This window comes from Pholcus phalangioides, unplaced genomic scaffold (genome assembly GCF_987345545.1).
Source record: "Pholcus phalangioides strain wild (caught in Gottingen) unplaced genomic scaffold, Ppha-v1.0 ptg000015l_1, whole genome shotgun sequence".
Lineage (NCBI taxonomy): Eukaryota > Metazoa > Arthropoda > Arachnida > Araneae > Pholcidae > Pholcus > Pholcus phalangioides.
The window spans coordinates 71,554,415-71,579,796 of record NW_028301608.1 but is presented as its reverse complement, the minus strand read 5'-3'; the positions used below and the strand labels follow the sequence as shown (position 1 = coordinate 71,579,796).

Here is a 25,382-nt window from a genome sequence, read left to right as displayed (position 1 = left end):
GGAGAAGCTACCCCTGAAAAGCAAAGAAGAACTTTTTTGCGAGGATCATTTTGTAAAAACCCATCGTAGAAATGAAAGAGGGGAATATATAGTTGATCTTCCGATGAAGGAAAATGTTGAACCTGGGGAATCCATGCAATTAGCTGAGCAAAGGCTGAATTGGCTGTGGAAAAAATTGGATAAAAATCCCCAAATGTCTGTTCTTTACAAAAATTTTATGGCCGAGTATGAGGACTTGGGTCACATGCAGGAGATGATGGAGGGACATGAGGATATAAAATATGTTATGCCTCACCATGGAGTCTACAAACCTGATAGCAGTACCACTAAATTAAGAGTAGTTTTCGACGCATCAGCCCCTTCTACCAATGGGTTATCACTTAACAACTGCTTGTTAAATGGGGGTGTGGTCCAAGAAGACATCTTTTCGATACTGCTAAGATTTAGAAGACATAAAATCGCTTTCACTGCCGATGTGAAAAAGATGTACAGGCAGATCTGGGTCAATCCTGATCATTGCAACTTACAATGCATCTTATGGAAAGAAAGTCCGTTAGATGAACCCAAACTGTACAAGTTACTTACAGTAACATATGGAACAAAATGTGCACCATATTTAGCCACTAGGGTGTTAAGGCAGTTAGCTTATGACGAACAGAAGAAATATCCTCTTGCTGCTGCCGCAACTCATACTGATTTTTATGTTGATGATATTCTAACTGGTTCTAACGATGTAACAAGTGCCATTGAATTGCAGCAACAGCTGATTTCTATGTTAAAATGTGGAGGCATGGATTTACACAAGTGGTGCTCCAACGAAAATGCTTTGTTGAACAATGTTCCTGTTCATGAACGAGAATATTGCTTTCAGGATCCTGAAAATGACACGGTGAAAACTTTGGGTTTAAGATGGAACCCTAAAGAAGATTTTTTTGGTTTCACTGTTGCTCCTGGTAACAACATACCTACCAAGCGTGCTGTGTTGACAGATATCGCAAAATTATTTGATCCGTTAGGCTTGCTTGGTCCTGTTCTAGTACAAGCAAAGATTTACTTGCAGAAGCTCTGGCTGTTGAAAATCGACTGGGACGATGAACTGCCGTCTCAACACTCGAAAAACTGGAGAAAATTCCGAGAAGGACTTACAAAGTTGACAAACCTCCAGATTGATCGTTTCGTCTTATCAGACATTGCTGAAAAATTAGAAATTCATGCATTTTCAGACGCGTCAAAGGATGCATACGGGGCTGTTATATATGTGCGTTCTATTACTGCCGTGGGTGACGTGAAGGTGGTGCTTCTTTGTAGCAAATCCAGAGTTGCACCTCTAAAAGTAGTAACCCTACCACGTCTTGAACTTTGTGCTGCAGAACTGCTCTCAAAGCTTGTTGAGAAGGTGCTATCTTCTCTACGTGTGGAAGTGGACAAAGTGTGTCTGTATACCGACTCAACAATAGCGTTGGGTTGGATCATCCCGGAGTTCAAGAAATATGCTGATGTGACTTTGACTCTAAATCTGAACGAAGTTTTCATGGATTCTTTATTTTGCATTACAAATGATTATGCTAAATTAATTCGCATTCTTAGTTTTGTTTTCAGGTTCATCCATAATTCGAGAAATCCACTTAATAAGCGAAAGGGTCCTTTGTCACATCAGGAACTTCAAGGTAGTATGCAATATATAGTTCGTTGCGCACAAGAAATAGAGTTTAAAGGTGACATATCCAATCTTAGAAAAGGGAAATTGGCAACAGACAAGATAAAAAACTTACTTCCATACTTAGACGAAAAGGATATTTTGCGAGTAGGTGGTCGTTTAAGGCACAGTCAAATAAGTGATAGCCAAAAACATCCGATCATATTACCATCAAAACATAAGCTCACTAGAATGATCATTGAGCATCATCATAAAAAATATTTACACATTGGTCCGCAAAATTTATTGTATTCTTTGAGGAGAGAATTTTGGCCATTACGTGGCAGAGATACGTGTCGTAAGGTTGTACATGACTGTATCACTTGTTTCAAGATAAAACCTGTAACAGTAGAACAACTCATGGGGGATTTACCTAAAGAAAGAGTCACTGTGAACTATCCCTTTAACTGCTCTGGTGTCGACTTTTGTGGACCGTTTCTGATAAAATATAAGGGCCAGAGAAAGGGGATCTACCACAAGGTGTATATTTGCATTTTTGTATGCATGGTCACGAAGGCCACTCATTTGGAAATAGTGTCTGATTTGACATCCGAAGCATTTATCGCTTGCTTGAAAAGATTTGTTGCCAGGAGAGGCAAACCTCAAAAAATGTTCAGCGATAATGCAAAAAACTTCGTAAGTGCTAATAAAACTCTGAAAAATTGGTATGCCGATATTGTGCAGAGTAATATCAATCTCGTCAACTATTTATCAGCAGAGGGTATTCAGTGGCAGTTTATACCTCCCAGAGCACCCAACTTTGGTGGTTTGTGGGAGGCCGGGGTAAAATCCTTTAAGCACCATTTGAAACGTGTAGTTGGGAATTCGAAACTAACATACGAAGAACTGTTAACTATTGTCAATCAAGTAGAGGGAATTTTAAATTCACGTCCGTTAACACCACTATCTAGTGATATAGATGATTTAGATATTCTTACGCCTGGTCATTTCCTCATTGGTCGCCCAGTCACTGCCATTGTAGAGCCATCACTGACTGATGTTAAGGAAACCAGATTGAATTTATGGCAACGTACATCTAAGTTGGTGCAAACAATCTGGAAGCATTGGCAAAACAATTATTTGAGCACTTTACAACAACGAAATAAATGGAAAGGTTCCAAGCCCAACATCAATGTTGGAGATATGGTTGTCATGAAAGAAGAAAACCTCCCAAGTTGTAAATGGATTTTGGGAAGAGTCGTGGAGGTTTTCCAGGGTAGGGATAATAAAGTGAGAATTGCAAATGTAAAAACAATGAATGGGATCTTCAAAAGATCAATATGTAAAATCGCGTTGTTGCCATTAGAAGGGTCTCGATAGAAAAAAAAAAAATCATTAGGTTTCCGCCTTGAAATTATAATTGTATAATATAGCACATTTGTGTATGTATATAGTGCATTTGTATTTTATATAATTAATTTTTGTTTCGCAAATATGATATCTGTACTGCATCGAATTTTAGTTATATGTGAATTTTGTTTATGTATTCAAGTTTTATATTGTCGTATTTATTGAAATTAATATTTCAATGCCGGGCGGCATGTTAGGCCGATACATCAAATTATGTGAGTTGGCGGCTATTTTGTACGCCAATTGTAGCGAGCGTTTTTCTGTGACTGTATTACGAAATAAGTCGTTAACCAGGAAAGGAGACGAGCAGTAGGCTGTCCCTTTAAAAATAAAGTTAGTACTATAGGAGTACGTGTTTAAGTTCAATTGTGTGATTGAATCTCATTAATGCACAGTAGTAGCATTTTTAGGTTACATTTTTAACTGAGCTATTGAACAAGCCCATATGAGCAGCTTTTGTGGAGAAAGTAAAAAAGGGAAAAAGATGATGATATGGTTATAAGAGAAGGTAAACAAAAGAATGGCTAATTGCTGGCAGGTGGCATTCTCTTGCTGTGGTAAAGAAATTAAACCGAAGAAAATGCCATAAAATTTACAGTAGTAATAAATTATTGTTATATTAATACTCCTTTTGAATTAAATTATTAATTTAAAGTAATTTAACAATTTATTTATTTTATTATTTTAGGAATTTAGTTATTAATTTACTCCCTTCGAATTTTTTTCTGTATCAAATATTTTAGTTCAAAATATTAAATTTAATAAAAATTCAAATTTTTTTAAATTAAAAAATTTAATTTACTTCCAAAAAGGAGTGGCAACAGCGAACGCTGTAGGTGTTGTTTACTTGTTGCTCCGTAATTTTTCTTAATTTTTAGTAATTTTCTTGAAGTTTGGTGGCTAATTCTTTATTAATAGGTTCAAGTAATTGTTGATGATTTAATTTATGTAAGTGTTTAAGCTCCTGTCATCTAATTACATCGTTTAATCATGCCGAAGTGTGACACGTGCTCGGATTCAGTTGAGGTTTCCGATTCACTCAAATGTAACGGGTGCCAACAAATTCTCCATTTTACATGTGGCGGTTTCAGCGGTAAGGCTATACGTAAACTGTCACAGGATAAACAGAAGAAATGGACTTGTGTAGCGTGTACGTCCTCTCCCAAGGATACTTTTGCTGGCGGTAGTGATTGCCCGAATATTTCGGATTTCTTGGAGAGGATTATGCAACAAAACACCGATTTCAAGGACTTCGTAACCAACAAGTTGGAAGAATTCAAGCAAGTGATCAATTTCAATAATGCTGTCATAAAAGGCCTGAAGGACTCTACAATTCAGCTAAAAACAAAAATGAGGAATTGCAATCAAGGAATGAGACTCTCGCAACTGAAAACATGGAGATCAAATCCGAAATGAGGAAACTGCAATATGACATCACTGAGTTGAAGCAATATTCAAGGCGTACTAACATGGAGATTACTAATGTCCCGGAATCAGAAAATGAGAATCTGTCCCAGATCTTATCTAAGATCTGAGATTTGGCTGAATGTGAAATGATCAACAGCATAATGGTCGCTCACCGTGTGCCTAGTATGAATAAAGACAAACCTAAACCGATTATCGTTCAATTCTCGTCTACGCTGGTGCGTGATCAGGTGTTGAAGAAATTGAAAGATAAAAAAAGAAGTGCATCACAAATCAATTCACGATTCTCTACTATCCCGGTATATTTCAATGAACTCCTGAGCTGAAGTTGTTTTTCCTTGTACGAAAACTTAAAGCTGAGCATGACTATAAGTTTGGTTGGAAACGTGACGGCAAAATTTTTTTGCGAAAGAATGAATCATCCAGAGTCATACAAATAAACTCTGAAAAGGATTTACCTTCGATTTCTTAACTGATATAATAACTGAACCTGATTATGATTATAAAATTATTACAAGTCTGGATGATATAAGTGCATTTTTTACGTCTTTATCCACCAAGTATAGTTTAAATATATTTCATACAAATATTCAGAGTTTGCGAGCTAACTATGATCATTTTTTAGCAGAATTTTCAGGTTGTTTGAACAAAATATCTTTATTAATTTTTTCTGAAATTTGGATTTATAGTAATAGTTTAAATGAACTTGTATAATAAGTTGGATAATTTCAACTCGTTTTTCTGTTGCAGAGAAAATAGCAGGTCGGGGGAATCGCAGTCTTTGCATGGAAAAATATGGGTTTTTATTAGATTGATATTCATTTCACTACGGCTGAATGTATCCTATTATTCAGTAGGGAATTTAATATTGCAGTGTTATCTATCTATCGTTCTCACCAATTCACAATAGCTGAAGTTAATAATGAGCTCCAATCTGTTTTATCCAACCTTAATTTTGATATTATAATTATTGGGGATTTAAATATAGACATTTTCACAAACAGTATTGACGTCCTTGATTACCTGAACTGTCTAAGCCAATATGGTTTTAATTGTCTGATAAATAAACCTACTAGAGTGAGAGATACATCCACTTGCATCGATCATATTTTTTTCAAATCACAAAATAACCCATCCACTATTTCTTTTGGAATAATTATTAATAATCTAAGTGATCATTTTCCCATAGTTATGAAATTGAGCCATGATACAATTCCAAGCTCAAAAATTTCTGATTGTAGGTATTTTACAGTAATCGACAAAAATATGCTTTCTAATTTTCTAAATAGTTATAAATACAATTGGAGGGATAATGTTGATATCGATACGCAATATAAAACTTTTGCATTTGTATTGAATTCTATTAAAAATCATTTCAAATATCGCACTAGGAGAACGCATAAATTTAATAACTGGATGACAAACGAATTGTTACGTATGGTTCGTAGAAAAGAAAAACTGTATAAAAAAATTCGGAAATATCCATTTGACAGATTCTACAGAACAGCGTATCAATGCACAGCCAATGAGCTTAAAATCTGTATTAAATTAGTTAAAAAATGAATATTACAAACAACAGTTTATGAAATGTGATACAAATCAAAAGAAATGGGAATTTATTAACAATATTGTGAAAAAAACAAAATAAAGCTATTGTGTTGCCAGATTCTACTGATACTCTAGAACTTGCAAATCAATTCAACACCCACTTTGATCATATAAACCACAATATGTCTTTATTTGGTAACAATGATGATTTAAAAAAATACCTCACGCCTACCATAAATTCCTTTGCCTTTTTTGATGTAGTCGATCTTGAGGTACATAGCACTTTAAATTCTTTTTCTAAAACTAATTCATATGATTATGATGGAATTAATATTTACTTGATTAAAGAGTTTACTGCAAATAATGTCGCATTTATCACAAAGTTCATAAATACCTCATTTCAACTTGCTGTATTTCCTGAGTCACTGAAACGAGCCACGATTACTCCTGTTTTTAAAGCTGGTGATAAAAATTCCCTGCTGAGTTATAGGCCTATCTCAATTGTACCGATTTTTTTTTAAACTTATTGAAAAATTCTTTCAACTAAAATATAATTTTTTGTATTCTGTGAATTTTTTTGCTAAAAACCAATTTGGTTTTCTAAAAGGAAGAGGTGTAGAAAATGCCCTTTTGGTCTTTTCGAAATTTATTTATAATGGCATTGACAAGAACAAATTTACTGTTGCAATAGTTTTAGATATTTCAAAGGCTTTTGACAATGTGAACCATTATATTTTCATTCAAAAACTCAATTCAGCTGGTATTCTGGGTCATATTTTAAATTGGTTTTCATATTTATATAATAGAGAACAAAGAGTCAAAATACAGGATAATTTTAGTAATTATGTCCATATAAATACAGGAGTTCCACAAGGACCTATATTGGGTCCTTTACTTTTTCTGATTTTCATTAATGATCTTTGTAATTTAGAATTTGACGATTCCATGATCACTTATGCCGATGATTCTGTTTTAATGTATTCATGTGATGATCTTGACAGCCTTAAGAATCATATTACCCACGATCTAATATTAATTCAAAAATGATTCTATGCTAATGATTTAAAATTAAATTTACAGAAGACAAAATACGTTAATTTCAATCTTATGCAGTCTGATTTACATCTTAATCTAAAATTTCATACCCTCGCTTGTGATTTTCAACCTCATTGTCATTGCAATGCAATTCAAGAAGTAAATAGTATTAAATACTTGGGTTTAAATGTAGACAGCAATTTAAAATGGAAATCTCATGTTCATGAACTACTTAAAAAACTTCGTTTTGTTTTATATAATTTTTATTATATAAGTAAGAAAGTTTCCACTATTTTCTTAAAAGACCTTTACTATGCTTGGTATTATTCACTTATAAATTATGGTGTAATTATATGGGGTGGTGATTATAAAACTAATTTATTGCCTTTATTTTCAATACAAAACAAAAGTTTTCAAAATTATGAATCTGGGTCAATCTCATTCTTCTATAATTTTTAGAAATCTTAATCTACTTCCTTTATGCCATAATGCTCTTTTTCGTATTTTTCTGTTCTTAAATTGTAATAAAGACTTATGCAGTATAAAAGATGATGTTTCCGAACAAAGACCTCATATGATTTACAGTATTCCTACTTTTAGGAAAGAAATTTTTAATAAACATTTTTATTATTTAGCTCCGAAATTATATAATTCACTACCACTAGAAATACAAAATATACCCACACACACTGCATTTGAAAAATCATTATTCAAATTATTAATTTCAATAGCCGATGTAGACTCTTATTTTGACCTTTACAAGGAGCAATAAAATTTATTCAATTTAGCTTTGCCACTTTAATTATTTGTATTTTTTCAATTAAAAAAAAATTGTTCGTGTTTGTCTATGTATGTGCGAGTTTCATTTTTTTTTCCTTATATATTTTTTATCTATAATGGTGTTGGTGTTTTTTCGTCGATTCATGCAAATTTAGTTTTACGTCACAAGAGTGGCGTTATTTTCTTCCCACAAGCCTTGTGTATATACCTGTTTTTAGAATGAATAAATATACATTGCTCCCATTCAGTTTTTGTAGTTGTTTTCACTGATAGTTACGAACCATGAAAGTGGTCGATCCTCGACAAATTGGTAGCAGAGCGTGGTTAGGAAGTACTAAAGTAATCTGTACTTAACTTGTAAATGTGAAAACTCTGTTTTTTCGAAAATCGTTTACTTCTCGGAAGCAAAGCTGACCTTGGAAAGTGAATGGCATCGGCGGAAGAAACGAGTGTGTTCAAATTTCGAAGATTAAATCGTGATAATTTCAAGGAATGGAAATTCAACATGAAGATGCTTCTCATGAACTATGACGTGTTTGCCCTTGTGGATGGATCCGAGCTCAAGCCTCAAGAAAATGAAAAAGAACTCAGAGTATGGAGAAAACGGGACTCAAAAGCATTGTCAACGATATGTCTCCTCATTGACGATGATTTAAAGAACTTGGTGAGTGAAGCCACAACAGCTAAAGATGCCTGGGACATTTTGTGTGGTGCTTTTGCTCCAACGACCTGTGCTAGAATTGCCACTCTACGAACTGAATTCATGAACTGTAGACTGAAATCTGACGAAAGCATGTCTGTTTTCTTGGGTCGCCTTATGAGAGCTGCTAAAGAATTGGAATCGGCGGGCAAGATTGTAGCAGATGACGAAATTGCGTATCAAATGTTATCCAACTTGCCAGAAAAATACGACAACGTCATAATACAAGTGTATCAACTATCGGATAAGGACTTTACATCCGAAAACGTACGCAAAGCATTAATATCGGAGTACGATTGTCTTCAACATCGTGGAAATCAAGATATTCCGAGTGACTCTTCGCAGACAGTATTCCCGATGGAAAATCGGAAATTCAGATTAACCTGTTTTGGATGTGGTAAACCAGGACATTTTATAAGACATTGTCAACAGTCGGGAAAACGGTGGAAAGCGTCAAGACGGGGGAGTGAATTCAAGATGAGACCTCGGCAAGCCGGTGAACCTCAAGAATCGAATCGTACTACTGGTTCTAGTGCAACTTCATTTCTAGCTAGTGCATTATCGATCGACTCAAACACTGTAGAATTTGCGGTTGATACAGCAGCAACTGATCATTTCTGCAATAACAAGACATTGTTCCAAAATTTTATGGATCTCAAAAATTCAAAGGCTACAATTGCAGAGGGAACAACAGAGATATGTGGGCGAGGAGATATCAAGCTGGAGGTTCATCAACGTAAAGGTAAAGAAATTTTACTGCTCAAAAATGTTTTGTATGCCCCAAATGTGACTAGGAACTTGATTTCTGATAGATTAATTGACAAAGCTGGTTATTCGCTTTTTATAAGGAATGGTAAAGCAGTGATCAGAAAGTCAAATGGCAGATTTTTTCTAGAAATACCTTCAAAAGATAATTTATATATTTTGACTGCGGGAAATGCAGACTCAATATCAGAAAGCTATATAGCTAAAAGAAATGATTTAATGTTATGGCACTGTAAATATGGTCATCAAAACTCTAGGGTTTTGAAACAATTTTCGAAAGAAAATTTTAGCTATGGTATCAAAAATCTGAGTGGCGAGTTTGAATTTTGTGAAGCTTGTAACTTAGCAAAATCGACGAGAGAAAGATTTAAAAGCATAAACAGGATTGTAACAAATGATGTGCTTGAACTTTTGCATGTAGATGCGTGGGGACCAGCCCCAGTGCAGTCGTTAGGTGGTTCCAGATATTTTCTTAGTATAATTGATGATTATTCTAGATACGGAACAGTGTATTTTATGAAACACAAAAATGAAGCTTTTGAGCGTTTTAAAGATTTTCAAGCTGAAGCTGAAAGACTGCATGGAAAGAAAATAAAATTGATTCGTAGTGATAACGGTTTAGAATTTACAGCCGATTATTTTGAAAAGCACTTAAAAGAGCAAGGTATCAGGATTGAGCGAACGAACATTTACTCTCCGGAAATGAACGGAGTTGCAGAAAGATTTAATAGAACAATCATGGAAGGTGTTCGGACTTTTCTGTACAAAACAGAGTTGCCGAAATTTTTGTGGGCTGAATTTGTGCATACACAAAATTATCTGAAGAATCGTTTTCCGCACAGTAGTCTAGACGGAAAAGCCCCCGTGAATGTCTGGTTGAATAGACGTTTTTCTGTCAAACATTTCAAGAGAATCGGGTGCATAGCGTATATGCATGTCCCAAAACAAAGAAGGGGAAAATTAGACCTAACAGCGAAAATAGGATATCTGGTTGGTTATGCCCGGAGAACGAAGGGATACAGAATTTGGGAACCTAGCGCATGCAGAGTGATAGAAACCAAACATGTAAGATTTGATGAAAATAAATTCAAATACAAGACTGGAAACTCGGCAAATGAAGTACACATTAAAAATGTAAATGAAACATGTGATGATGAAAACTCGAACATGGACTTGTTTGATCTTCATCCAGTGAAAATTAAATGGGTGCGAAAAATAATGACCCGAAAAACTGGAAAATCCGCAGGGAGAAAGGACGTTTACTATTACCCTGAGCCAAATGTTAGACTAAGAAGCTTAAATGAGATTAAGCAATATTGTGAAAGTAATTCTCTAAATTTTGAACCTGAACATTTTGATTTTTCAGGAAAAACTGACGATCGTAATGAAAATGTGGTTAGCGATCTAGAATCTGAAACTGAAATAGTAAATGAGGACGAAACTGAAGCTCATTGCGCAGATGTGAAAATTCCATTATCATTTGACGATGCGAAAAATGGACCGGATAATGCGAAATGGTTTGAAGCAATGAATGAAGAACTAGAAACCCTTAAATCCTGTGATGTGTATGATCTAATTCCTAGAGATCAAGCGAAGAAAATCTTAGACAGTAAATGGGTTTATAGCGTAAAAACTGACTGTCAAGGGAAAATAAAAAGATACAAAGCACGACTTGTCGCCAAAGGTTTCAAGCAGATTAAAGGTATAGACTATTTTGACACATTTTCGCCAGTTGTGTGTTTTACTTTAGTGAGATTATTTTACATCATTTTGGTAATATTGAAAAATTGGAGACATGTGCATGCCGATATTAAATGTGCTTATCTTTATGCAAACCTATCGGAAAACATTTACCTAGAACAACCCCAAGGTTTTGTGGAACAGGGTAAAGAACATTTTGTAAAGAAATTGAAAAAAGCTTTATACGGGCTGCATCAAGCAGGTCGTGAATGGTTTCATAGGCTACACACAGTTCTTTTAGAACTCAAATTTGAAAAACTGTCAAGCTGCAATTGCGTGTACCATTTAAACTGGAATGTAATCGTACTGGTATATGTAGACGATCTTGCGATTTTTGCGCCTGATCGTGATTTAATAAATTTAGCGATCGGAAAAATAAGATCCAAGTTTGATATTAAGGTTTTTGGCCGATCGAAAAATTTCTAGGCGTAGAGTTTGAAACGAGAAATAATGAAGTATTAACGCATCAAAAAGGTTATATAGAGAAATTGTGTGAGGTGTTTAATGGTATTCTAGTTAATGCCAAAATTATGACTCCGATATAAATTGGTATTGTTGTTGAAAAATGTGATAAAAATGAAATTATTGATAATGCATTATATAGATCACTAATCGGAAATCTTTTATTTTTGGCAACAAGGACTAGGCCCGATATAATGTTTGCAGTATCACTTTTATCTAAGTATTGTATTTCTCCATCTGAAAAACATTTAAAATTGTTATATGAAGTTTTTCAATATGTTTCAATATATACGAAAGACTATGCTATAAATTTGTCTCTTGCTAAAATTTTTGATATTACAGTTTATGTAGATGGTCATCTGACCGTGATGACAGAAAATGTGTCAGTGGATTCGTGGTTTTGATTGGTGGTATTCCTTTTTCTTTGTTATCATCAAAACAAAATGCTGTAGCGCTTTCGAGCATGGAAGCTGAATTTATAGCTCTTTCTGAGGTTGTTAAGGAGCTTATCTGGTTGTCACGAATACTGTGTGAATGTGTAAACCTGAAAATTAACTTTGAAAAACATGGCGTATATTGTGGCAGTAAGAGTGGTATTTATTTTGCAAAAAATTTTATTGAAAATAGACAAACAAAACATGTGAATACTAGATATTTTTTTGTCAAAGATGAATTGAATCGAGGTGAATTCAATTTAATTCACATCGCCGGTAAGCAAAACTTAGCCAATATACTTACTAAATGTATTTCTATTGAAAAAATTAAGGACTTTTGTCGCAATATTTTTGTCTTATGTGAAAGAATAGACTAAAAACGGAGGACAGATGCTGGTGTTTTTCCGTCGATTCATGCAAATTTAGTTTTACGTCACAAGAGTGGCATTATTTTCTTCCCACAAGCCTTGTGTATATATACCTGTTTTTAGAATGAATAAATATACATTGCTCCCATTCAGTTTTTGACTCTGGATCAGTTTTTGTAGTTGTTTTCACTGATAGTTACGAACCATGAAAGTGGTCGATCCTCGACAGTTTTGTTGTATTTTACATTTCTTGCCATGCATTAAGAACTTTGTCTTTTTTTGTGTTGTGTATGTTTTTTCGTTCTTGATTTTTTTTTTTTTATCTTTACGTATTTTTTTATTTGACAGTGATAATTTTGTCTCTTATGTTGCATATCTGTCTTTTTTTTTTTAATGTTTCTGTTTATGTTGTATGTTTTATATATTCTACTCATTAATTATCATGTAAATTTTCAATCATCCGTACAGGCATCACAGCCTCTGGATGATAAATGTTTTACTTTGTTTAAACTATTCTAAATCTCTGTATGTTGTGAATGAATAAATTGATTTGATTTGAATTTATAACAATTTTCGAGTACATGTTTTAACAAACGCCAACACAAAAAGTGCAGATCACTCAAGCGTGAAGACTGACGGAGTTCACTGAAGCGTGAAGAATACCCGCATACAAAGATTTGCACCAAGACAGTCTTTACTGGCAACCCGGATAATTTTTATCCTTATCCCACGCAGAAATGGACCCTGTCTAGAGGGGGGGGGGTGTTCGTGTTACTCTTCTCGTGATCTGAGGACTATACCTGTGTTCAATTTGCTGAACAGGATAGAGCTGCTTATTCAAAATGTGTATAAGCATCAGGGTGTGTGGGCATCAGGGTGTGTGGGCATCAGGGTTAGGTTTTTGATTTCATAAACTAAATCAGTATTATAACAGTCAAAAATGTATAGTCATGTTGCGAAATAATTTTTTAACCTGATATGTTAAATAACAAAACACATATGTAGATGAAAGGTTTTTATATTTGGAATTATAATTACTGAGAATCTATTTTGATATTTTAAATTTTCTGATCTGCCCAAAATTTTATTCCATATAAAAACTCATGCAGCATCTGTTATAATACACTAATTAAACTCATTTATTTCAAACTAAAAATTTCTTAACTCCGGATGTATAAATTCAGAGTTTTACCAACCAAAGCAGAACTGACAGGACTTAATACCCAAAGCACATTTAAATTAACTAAGTTTAATAACTAAGCACGTTTAAATAACTAATTTTGACTAAGGATGAGTTACAGGAGTTTCTTAAGCTTCATGTACAAGCTAGCACTGCCAAATTAAATGACATTTTAGTCCTAGATTTTGATCACTAGATATATTTCAATGTATATGCACAATAAGAGTATGATTTTAAATATCAGTGATTATCTAGATAATTTAATAACAAAAATGAACATTACATATGATGTAATAAACTTTTTAAACACTTATCTGTTATATATATGGGTCATCCCCAAGAAAGTATACAAACTGTTTCCAAGACTTTGCAATTTTTTTTACAAAATTTCAGAGCACTCTAGTGGTAATTTTAATTTTTTTTTAGTTCATTGAATTCTCTGGCATGCAGTGTTTCTTAATTTGTTTCAGGTATATAATTTTTTTTAAAAATCATTGTAACAAAACGTTAAAATCTGGCTGTCCCAGCTTCAAAGAAGTGTTAAACAAAGAGACTTGGTGCAAACCTAGAATTTTTTTTTAGAAAACTTTGAATCACATTTTATATATGTGCCATAGATTAATAAAATTGGCAATAACATTTTGAAAAAAAAAATTTTTTTCTTATGAAAAACTATTTTTTTGTTCATGTCCCGAAGTTTTTCCCATTTTAAAATGTCCACTCTGTTACGGTCATTTGGGAAATATATTTTTATACCAGATTAAATCTGATAACACTTTTGAGCTCATTGAATGGTTTAATTTAAATGCGTGATGAACAATTTTGGATTTGACTTTTGCAAAATGACTTAATATTCAGTCTTTAGTACCCGATTTTTCTGTCAGATGTCCACTCTGTTACATTATTATCATAAATAATTAAGATATCTATATCAGCATCTAGTGATAGCACATGGAAATATACTTCAAAATATAATAAAAGTTTTCACAAATCATTTAAATTTATAATGAAAAAATAAAATTTAGGCTGATTTGTCCACTCTGTTAAGTCTTCCAAAAACTCGACCAACGCAACAGAATGGAAACTATGATTTAAAGTAAAGTATTCTTAGTTAAGAGGTTTTGAAGTTTTGAGTTAAATTTAATAAGTTATCTATTCAATTTAAACCCTTTACCACATTTCCCCCCCCCCCATCATATTTTAAGTTAAATACAAAAATTAAATAGTACAGATCGTCAAAATCACTGCCAGGCACAGATCCAGGGAGATTTCGCATAAGGGGCATTTCAGTATGAATAAAGGTTGTTATATGACAATATGGCAATACATTCTGCATTTTAAAGGGACATAATTATTTCCCTATAAAATTATTTTTGTTTCCTGGCTCTAACTCCCCCCCACCCCCAAGTCTCACTAGATATACTCTGGATCACTAATGTGAGAGACAAACACAAAATTTATACCAACATAAAATTACCATTCAATTTGAACAAAAAATTTTGAAGTAAAAGAAAGTTGGAAACAGGGAAACACATGCTTATGTTGGCAGCACAGTAATTTAACCCTTTGAAGGGCGGTGGGAACCCCTTTATCCCACCTTTTTCAAAAATTCATAACTCCACGAAAAATAGGAATTTTTTGCTGTAAATCGAATTAAAATATAGTTTATAATTCCAAAAGTTATCAGGAGATGGCTCCAGTTGTCCACAATCTTTTTTTCATATTACTGATGGTAGTTCTTTTTTGTCAAATATTTTTGCTGACACTATGAAAAAAGTGATTGCAGATTTTTACAAAATTTTGCATCACCAACTAGGTGAAATGATACAAATTCAATGTATGGTATTATGAATTTTGTCTTGGACGTAATTTTTGAATCCACAAGATTTTTTCAGAACGTATTTGCTGAAGAAAAAGGGTGGGATACATGTAGTCCCACCGCGCGTCTACAGCATCCTCCCTACAGAGTGCAGCACCAATTTCCTCACCCTTGGGAAATCTCTTTGGAATGAGTGTTTTGTAACATGATACTGTCGCGTCTGGAAATTTTTTTTGTATTTGTGTCTCTTCTTTAGTACAGAGAATGGTCCCCTCTATAAAGTAGAAGAAAATTCAAAATGCCTCGAAAAGGACTAACAGCTGCTGAAGCTCTTGCTTTGATTGAAGAATACCATTGGATCCAGAATCCTCAATTGAACTTGATGATGAAATGCAAGAATGGGAAGAATTTCGCGTATCGGGATGAAGAATTGACTATCGTAGAAGAATCTATTGTTGATGAAACATCGACTCCGGGACCATCAACAATAGATATAATAACTTGAGTAAAACCCCACGACACAACACTATTCCAGAATTCAGAAAAAGGACTGGGCCAGGTGATGAGATTTTGGAACTGGAAGAACAATCTCCTATTGCGATATTTTTTTTGTCATCAGCCCTGATTGAGCATATCGTTTTCCAAACAAATCTTTGTGTAACCCAAGAAGGAAAGAGGTTTGATCCAGTTCTAAAGACGAGTTTCTATGCTTTTTAGCCATAAATTTAGCTATGGGCATAAAAAAACTCCCTATCTACAGAGACTACTGGTCAACAAATCCAATTCTGGCTGATAGTTTCATAAGCAAACTAATGCCAGTGAAAAGATTCACCTGGATGTTGGTCCACCTACACCTGAATGATAATTCGGTTCAGCTAAAGAAAGGTGACCCCAACTTTGACAAACTATAAAGTGTGACCCTTATTGAGTCATTTGTCAGGGAGATTGCTATAGAATTTTGTACTTAGCACGTCATTATTTGAGACTGTCTTCCATTAACATTTAAAATACAATTTAGAAGTATTTCTCTATATTATGACATCCTTTAACTATTCTAATCTTTTCTTGGCTAATAAAATGAAATAAGCACTATTGTAAATGCGCCTCAGTAATGCTTTCCCTGCCAAGCATTTTCACCGCGCTGATAAGCGCTAAGTGCGCGGTGGGACAAACGGTATCCCACCTCATATATAAATAAAAATGCGATTTTTTTTTCACTTTTTTGAAAAACGTAATATGTACACCCATATGCATCGGTACATCGTCATTTTTTTATATTTTTCATATTTTGATGTCGCGCCCTTCAAAGGGTTAAAATATAAATTGATTGCACTATATAAACTGAGATAAATCCAAACAACATCTCCTGAAACCATAGTTGATGATATCACATGCAGCAGAGAGTCTAAATCCTGTATGTATGGCAAATGTTTGAATTGTCATGACAAGATGGTATCTATAAATGCAATTTCTAAATCGCTGGATGAGAATAGCACTGTACAGTGTGAAGAATGGTAGCGCAAACAAGAAAAAATAGAAAAGAATGGTAAAATGAAACGTTACAAAAATAACAAAAGAGCAGAGATTGTGGAACCTAACAGACTTAATCATTGTTTTCCAAAAAGAAATGACATTGTTCAAGAAATACAGTTTCAATATCAAACACCAATATAGGGCTTACCAAATGTGCATTAGAAACATACAAAAACATGCTGTTCTTCATGTGTATTTCAGTGAAAATCATAATTGCAAATTATCTGATAGAGTGTAAAGTCATCATTTCGGTGGGTCAAGAAATCAAGTATGTCTTCATACCTGAGTGCTGTATGTTGCGAAATGTGAGAAGTCAATTTCGTTCTGCTCATTGTCACCGAATTTGGAGCATGGACCATCTATTTGGACTCGTTTAAAACCGATTTTTGAAAGTGATGAAAGAAGAATATGAAATAAATGTGGTTCACTTTTTTTCTGATGGATCTTGTACTCAATACAAACAAAAGAAAAATTTTTACTTATTAGACAAATATGTCTCAAAATATTTCAAGTGGTTTACTTGGAATTTTCTTGAAGCAAACCATGGAAAAGGAGCAGTTGATGGTGTTAGTGATATATTGAAAGGACAGCTGATAACATGTGGGAATGACATCAGATGCTACTCAGTTTTTTACAATTCTCAAAGATGTCACCTATGTAAAATTGTACAAAATCAAAAATTAAGAAATAAAAGGTATAAAAAAAATTATCCTGAATGATATACCTGTGCTGAAAGGCACTATGGCAGTCAAGTATAAAAACTGTAAGTTCTACAAGCGATTTCAGAGTTTGAATCTCTGGAAAATGACATTCAAGAAAATTTATCATTCTTACAACATTTTCAAACCTTTTGCTACATTCTGATACTCTATATTATCTTTAACAAATTCATGAATAAAGGCCTCTTTACAGTGTAATAGGTACGCAAAAGCGTACGTGTAAAGTTAACACGTACGCTTTTGCACACGCGATAGCTGTAAACAACTTCAGAACCGTCTTCAAGACTGTGCGTGTAAAGGCGAAAAAAATGTGCGCTTAGGAGTGCGCGCAAGAACTGGTCATTCCAGTATTCAATCGCGGACTCAAAATCGTACGTCTAAACGCAAACCCAACCTACAGGCAAAAATGGGGCGAATCCCTCGTCTCCTGCTTCTCCCTCCTTCGTTATCATTCTAAAAAAAGAGATGTATACAATGTAAATTTTTTTCAGCAATAATATTTATTGCAATTTTTTTTTTTCAAAGTTTTTTTTATATATTTGACGATTTTCCTTCCTGAATTGTTTTTTTAAAGAAATGATAAATTAGTTTCAAGTGCCGCAATTACATTCATTAGGTTTTTGTAATAATTTTTGAACTTTTTGGTTTGGTTCCGTTATCTACTAACATTATTATACGAGATTTATAGATATGTTAAATTACTATTATTATTTTGATAACTTCGCAAGCTTTCATTTACGCTCAGGGTGTGGGAAAAATTTAAAATAGTTTAACCAGGGGCTCTTAACCTATAAGTTTTTTTTAAAGAAAATAATTGTTTTTTAATAGCAAAAAAAGCATTTTAAGAAAAATCAGTTTCAAATTTTGAAATTAACGATAGAAGTAAGTACGCATAATTAATGCGAGAATTGATGAAAGAAGTTATTCCAAAATTAATAAAAATCCAGAATTGAAAAAAGATAATTTCAGAATAGATGAAAGCCTTTCAATAATTTGGTGCCCCTTTTTGACCTGTTCACTGACCAGTTAAGACGCCTACCACTGGCTACAGAAATTTCAATTAAAAAAAACATTTTATTATTTAGAAATTTATTCAATACGCATATTTTTAAAATTAGAAATATATCTGGGAAACACAAAGTTGATGTTTTTAAGTCGCTGCTAAAAAGGTTAAGAACATAAAAGGGATCTAAGGAAGAAAAAACTTCCATTATCTGAATGTCTGAAGGTTAACAATGATACTGTTTAAAAAGAAGCACCCTGTTCATTAGATTCTGCCAACTATGCATTCATAGCAGGTGTTCAGTGGACAATGTACTGTACTTTTTCATGATAAGATCACAAAAGATGTCCAAGGTCAAGTGATGTTTAAAATACCAAGTAAAAGGGATGTTTCATGCTATAAGATTATCGCCGATTTCATTTAAAACCAAAAAACCATCCAATATCATGAAAGATATCCAACTAACAATGTATTGCTTTTCGCAATTTTAATTTTATTGCTGTCATAGCATGACACAACGTTTGTCAACACAATGTTTTAGGATAAGAATACATGTATAGAGTTGTTAAAAATTTGAAAAAATTATGCTTCAATTTATTTGTTGTAATTTTTGTATTGTTATGAACTGCTTATGCTCGACAACATTAAATTGAAATGATTTTTTAAGGATATGAATATAACAGAGAGAAATTTATCAAGAATTTATTAATATCTGAAATAAAGCCCTACAAAATAACACCATAATTTCAAAAAATGCAGTGAAACCTCGATATAACGATACTCAGCGGACCAAGAAAAATATTGTTGTAGAGGGATTATCGTTATATCGGGAGGCAGCAGTTCAACATTAGAATATAGACATTTCCAAAAAAGATTTGAAGACATATCGTTGTTGAAGGACTTATCGTTATATCGAGAATCGTTGTAGCGAGGTTTCAATGTAATAATTTTCATCTATTTTTCTGGCTGGTATTATTAAAAAAAACATCGGCTACACACCGAGTCAATAATTGATGGAAGTTGTTTTGGTAAAATTATAATATTAAGTATATAAACAATTAAATTCAGAAAATGTAGTTAAGAGCTAATTACAGCAATTAAAGTTGAACCAACAAATGAAAATCGAATCAAAACAAAAATTTGAAATTAAAAATCATAGAAATTTTAGTTCTTAATTTCTTATCAATTGCATAAAAAATTACCATAAATTTGTAACAGTAATTTCAATTAATAATTATTGAAATTATTTTTAAAACCGAATAATCCAAGTAGTAATATATATATATAAAATTAGCTTTTGAAATCTATATTTTTTCCATGCAAACGTCAGCGGATTTCAATCTGCCAACATGGAAAAAACTTTGGCCAGGGATGTGAAGTTTTGTGCTTCCACGCGCCACATAAAAGCGTATAAATTTTGCCACATGCTTCCCTCTACACACACAATTCTGAACGGGGCCTTCTTTCACGCAGGAGAGAGAGCACACAAGAATGTGTCTCTTTTTAACAATGTGCTCTTGATCGGCGCGTTCCCAACCGCCCTCCAATCCTTCGCGCAAGAACGTCCCGCTCCGGGCATACGGGAAAGATTGTACGTGTAAAGGGGCCTTAAGGATTGCATCACACATCTAAATGTAGTGGCGTATTATCTCACAGGTTTCTTTTTCCCTTCACAAAGAAGCAGCAACAGTAGTGACACCATCATGCTATGGCAGGTGGTCCTATAATTCAATAGACACCAGCTGTCCTTAAACGACAAAGACTAGAGTACTAGTAGTTACACTACCTCACATACATTTTCATTTTCTTTCCCATAAGAAATAGCACATCTCCTACTGTATATCACCCAGTCTTAATATTCGATAGTTGTTTTTTTATACTTTCATGGTAAGCTCGGCTAATCAAGGTTCAACTGTATAACAACAGATTTATGAAAAATAATCAGCTATATACAGGGTTAATATAATTTGAAGTTTTGATTCCAAAACTATTCAATAAAAACTACTTGTCAGAATGACTTGAAAATTTACATGGATACTCCTGAAGCAAAAAAAAAGTGCAAGTAGTGCAAAATGTGCAAGTAGATTATGCTGTACTTGGCCAGCAGTTTAATCTATTTTGTGCAACCACATCATTTTGGCACTTCAACAGTGCGTGGATAGAACTTTCAAGATGCACATTGCAATACCAGCAAAGCGGAAGACCCATTTTGACAGGATGCACCTTAACCCTTGCTAAGTCTGGCTGTGTGGGGTACCTCAAAATGTCAAAGAGTGGTCAGATTGCAAACTATGGTGAATTGCAATCTCCAGCACATCCCCTATATGTTAGAAGTTCCGTTTTGATTTAATAAAGCTGAATTGCAAGCACATCTACATCAAAACCATGGCATACTCTGATCTGTTGTTGAACAAGAATTTTTGTGCTTTCAAGCTCATGGCCAGAACATGGTGGACAACATATTTAACATTTCTTAAGTAAGTTGTAGTTATTTGTTCAATTACTTTGTTTCTTGTGATGTTTCCATGAATTATGAAATAGTGCAATGCTATAATTAAGTTATTTTGCCATGGCTGGCTTTTTCCATTCTGCTTTACCAAATAAAATAACATTTTTTCAGGAATATTCATGTCAATTTTCAAGTCATTTTGACAATTGTTCTTTTTTTTTTACAGTGTTTTGAAATCAGAACCTTAGTTATAATCACCCTGTATATCGTAAATCATTGCTAATTAATCTGCATTGTTTATGCTTATATTATATTCACCTAATTTTTATTATAATTTTTGAAAAATAGCTTTCTAATTAAGCATACTGAAAGTAACTGGAGAAAACATCTCTATATATATGTATATATATATGATTAATAATAACATCAAAAGAATTTTCAAATGCACAGTAGTCCATTGAGTTGAGCAAAAAATAATTAAATTTCAAAAGTTGGTTTTTGTTAAAATGTAAGAAATATTTATTAATATGGGAATAGTGTTAATTACCATTAATAAACATTTTAATTTAATTAATTATTAGAAGTTTCAATGGTTTTTCAGAAATTTAATTGTTTTTAATGTTAATACAATTTAAAACAAAAAAAACCTGGTTCAAACCAAAAAAAAGGTTTTCTTACCAACCCTGATATTTGCAGTGTCAGACAGAATACGGAAAACTTGACTTTGATCCAGTTTATCAATTCTCCTGATGATGCCAACCACTAGTGTTGGGGAAACGTTGAGAACAAACTCAAACGGACGACGGTCTTCGAACCCGAAAAAACAATTTTTATCAAATGATGGCCGCGAAAACCTTATAGACTAGAATACGGAGTGTCTGTATATAGATGTGAATCCACCCTTATCGAGGTTGCACTGTACTATACATGTGGAATTTTCTAGGCTAACAAATAGTTTTAACAAAACCCACTTCCTAGCAATAAAACCTTGACTGTTTTTATAGATAGACCTGTACAGCAATCTGTCCAGCATAAATTTAAGATTCATTTTACATATCCCTCAGAACATTCCGTGTCTGAAAAATGGACCTTTCACAAAATACAAATAAATGAAACAATAAATACAAATTAATGAAACTTTAAATTTAACATTTAAATTAAAATAAATAAAATTAAATTTTTCTTGTTAAATTAAAATTAATTACAATTTCCACAAAATTAATGACCCTTTTCACAAAAACTGGACCTTATAAAAAAAATACGGAGAGACCATTGCTGCCCGTGTAAAGACAATGCCCATGGAAAGAAATTGTATTTAGCTGCAGTATCAATAACTGCACACTTTTACACAAACTAAGGAAAAATTATTCTACTTATGATAAATGTAAGGGGATTTGTGGGGGCACGGATGATTTTTTGCGCAAAATCCTTTTGGTTTTGTGTAGGTGACTTCCCTCCACCCGAAGCTCACCAGGGTTTTCTCGACTGAGCTCAGCTTGCCAACCCTGACTGCCACTTAGCTTCAATAAACCAAAAATAATATGACATTATACCAACAGTGAAAGCAATTTCAACCATTACCAGAACAAACGTTTGTCATCACTTAATTCTTCCCTTGGTGGCATGTAAGGTCTTTAATGCTTAATTCAACATTATCTATGTGAATACTAGAGCTTACATGCAAACCTTCCAGATTGCTCCAGTATAATTCACTTACAATCATTGACCAGGTTGATCAAGATTTCATCTTTTACCTGCAACTCACAATATACCATACACCTAATAGTTACAGAACCTTGACTATTGTTAAATAAACAGATTAATACACAAATTATAATAAAAAATTATGGCGACCAAAAGTGTTCTCCAGGAAGAGAGTCGCAAATAGAAAGGAAATTTCCCCCCCCCCCAATACTCCAATGCTGAAAGTGCGTTTATACGTTTCTTCAAAAAATTATGTCAAACAGCTGATTCTTCAACGTATTATTTAATTTGAGAAGCTATGAGCTTCGTGAATAACGATTTTTCAAAATATATTACATGGTTTCAAAAAACAAATGAATACTCGCGACAATATGCTTTTAAACTACAAAAGGACAACGTTACCGTGCAACATGTTCAAGTCTCGAATTCAAAAAGCAACTTTCACGACGTAAATATGAGAATCAAATGCAACATCATTTGTAACCATTTCAAAAATTTAGAGCCAATTCCGTGGTTGGTTGAGTGTTTGTAGCACGTGATGGACATCCTACTTACTTGAAAGCTGCACTTTGACGACTAATAGAGTCACCTACCCAGAATTTCCATCAGCGCGCATTTCAATTATCACAAACAATAATTAAGGAAGTAAAAAACACAAGTGATACATTTTTTTTTCTTTTTTTTGCATTGTAGAACATCGTTGAAATCTTTGGCTAGACAAAGAGTAAGAGCCATTTGAACCTCGTAAACTTTGATTCGCCAACGGCAATCACGTGAACAGCTTTCTATTTCTTCATAGGATATCAATGGGTGTAGGCTCCTAGGGCAGAAGAACCTACATCACAATGCAATAATAATTATACAGAACTTTCGGCAATGAAGATCATTTTCTGTTTATATCTAAAATGACACAAATGTATTGACAAATAAAAAGGCAGGATGAGAGAGGGAATAAAAAAACCGATAAAAACATTTTCCACACACTATAACACAATGTTACAAGAAGTTATTCGAATAGCTAACATTACATACGAATGAGGTTCAATGTATTAATCATAGGTGTTCGAAGTGTTTTAGACTTGTGACTGCTCAGATTCAGCTTCAGCAGGAAAATTATCATTTATGCAGGAACAGTCATCATTCATATTTACCCTTTGCAATAGTTTGTCATTTTTCTTACGCTTCCAGTAATGGGAAAACCCGGGCAGAGCCAGATTTTATTGCTAGCACCATGGAGCTTGTATTATTGGAGGGAGCATCCAGCCGCCGGCATAGACTAAGATACCTTCATATATAGGGGTTCTAGCAGTGGCGGATCATGAATTTGGGAGGCCCCAGGCGCAACCTGATCTGGAGGCCCCCCCTATCAGGGGCGGATTAAAGGTAGGGGCTGTCACCCCCCCCCCCCCCGAGAGCAGAAAAATTAAATGGAAAAAAAAAATATTTTCTACGTTTTTGACTGAATAACAAACCAAGAAAATAAATTTGCTTAAAAAAGGGGGAAAATTCAGAATTTTTTCCAAAAAAAATCAGAACCGTCCTGAAAAATTGAACACATTGTCACAACCACCGCCCCCACCCACAAATTTGCGTTTATCCACCACTGCACCCTTTTGGCCCTAATAAGAACGAGATGGTTCACTAAAATGAACAGTATTATGAAAATCATAACTTTTTTTTTATTTTTGCATCACCAAAACCATAAACACAAAAATAAGATAAGGAAATATAATGATATTCTCTGGTACTAGATGAAAAATAATCACACTCCCATTAAAAAAAAAAGTCACAGTAAAATTCTGCATCATATTTTTAGTAATCTAAGATGTCCGCCCTGGTGCCTTCAGCCACACGGCAAAAATGGAGATCCGTCATAGTTTTAGTAATTTAATATTACTGATTAATAAAGATTTGATAATATCTCAAATATAATATATTTGATTTGATATAAAGATACTGATAATATTTAATAGAAAAACATTTCTTCAATAGAGGGAAGAAATTATATCAGAGTAAATATAAGAATTATATTTTTAATGGAAGAAATTAGGTCAGAATGAATAAAATTTAATGAAAGAAATTATTTCATAATGAATTAAAATTATTGTCAATGAAAGAAATTATTTAAAAAAAATTTTTTAGAAATTATTATTTTTTATTTGTTTATTCTATTTTATTTTTACTATTATTATATTAATTATTATTATTTTCTCTTTCAGCCACCTCGTTGGGCACTCTGCCTGTTGTGGCCTTTGCCTTTGTATTATTTGTATTCAGAGTGAATAAAAATCTTCTATATTATGCCCCCCCCCCGTTTCGTTTAATAACGAAAAATGACACAGTATAACATTGTGGCCCGCGTACTTTATAAAATGTTTCAATATGGCCTGCTATGCCTCAAAGGTTGAAGACCCCTGCAGTAGACTCTCGCTAATCCGGTACGTATTAGACCACGGTGTGCCAGATTTTACCGAAATTGCTGGATTAACTTTGAAGAAACCCATTGAAATAATATATGAAATTTCGTGCAAAGACATAGTCAGGACTTGATCAGCAATTAAGAAATATTAGAACGTGTTAAGGGGTTAGGGCATCAGGAGAAAAGTGACACCACACCACCTAAATATCCTGGACTACTGGACGTGCTGGATTAGAGCACGATCGAATTCTCG

General features: G+C 33.6%; 2 protein-coding genes across 3 annotated transcripts in view; one reads left to right on the top strand and one right to left on the bottom strand.

Annotated features, from left to right (window-relative positions):
- The window catches only part of LOC149076650 (uncharacterized), a 164,173-nt gene extending 140,616 nt beyond the window's left edge, over positions 1-23,557 (bottom strand). The window contains exon 1 of one of the 2 annotated variants that reach the window (XM_089244267.1): positions 23,266-23,557. The gene's annotated coding sequence lies outside the window, so the exon portion shown is untranslated. Of the gene's footprint in view, positions 1-23,112 lie in introns of both variants that reach the window. The other variant, XM_089244266.1, reaches the window with a different exon arrangement.
- Positions 104-1,611, top strand: LOC149076651 (uncharacterized). Its single transcript, XM_089242278.1, has 2 exons — positions 104-1,498; positions 1,600-1,611. Exons 1-2 carry the CDS (start codon positions 104-106, stop codon positions 1,609-1,611), a joined length of 1,407 nt encoding a protein of 468 aa, XP_089098404.1.
- Positions 23,558-25,382: the final 1,825 nt, after the last annotated feature.

Bases quoted from the DNA above. Each gene is read 5' to 3' on its own strand.
- LOC149076651 (XM_089242278.1), top strand. From the start codon at position 104: ATGAAGGAAAATGTTGAACCTGGGGAATCCATGCAATTAGCTGAGCAA.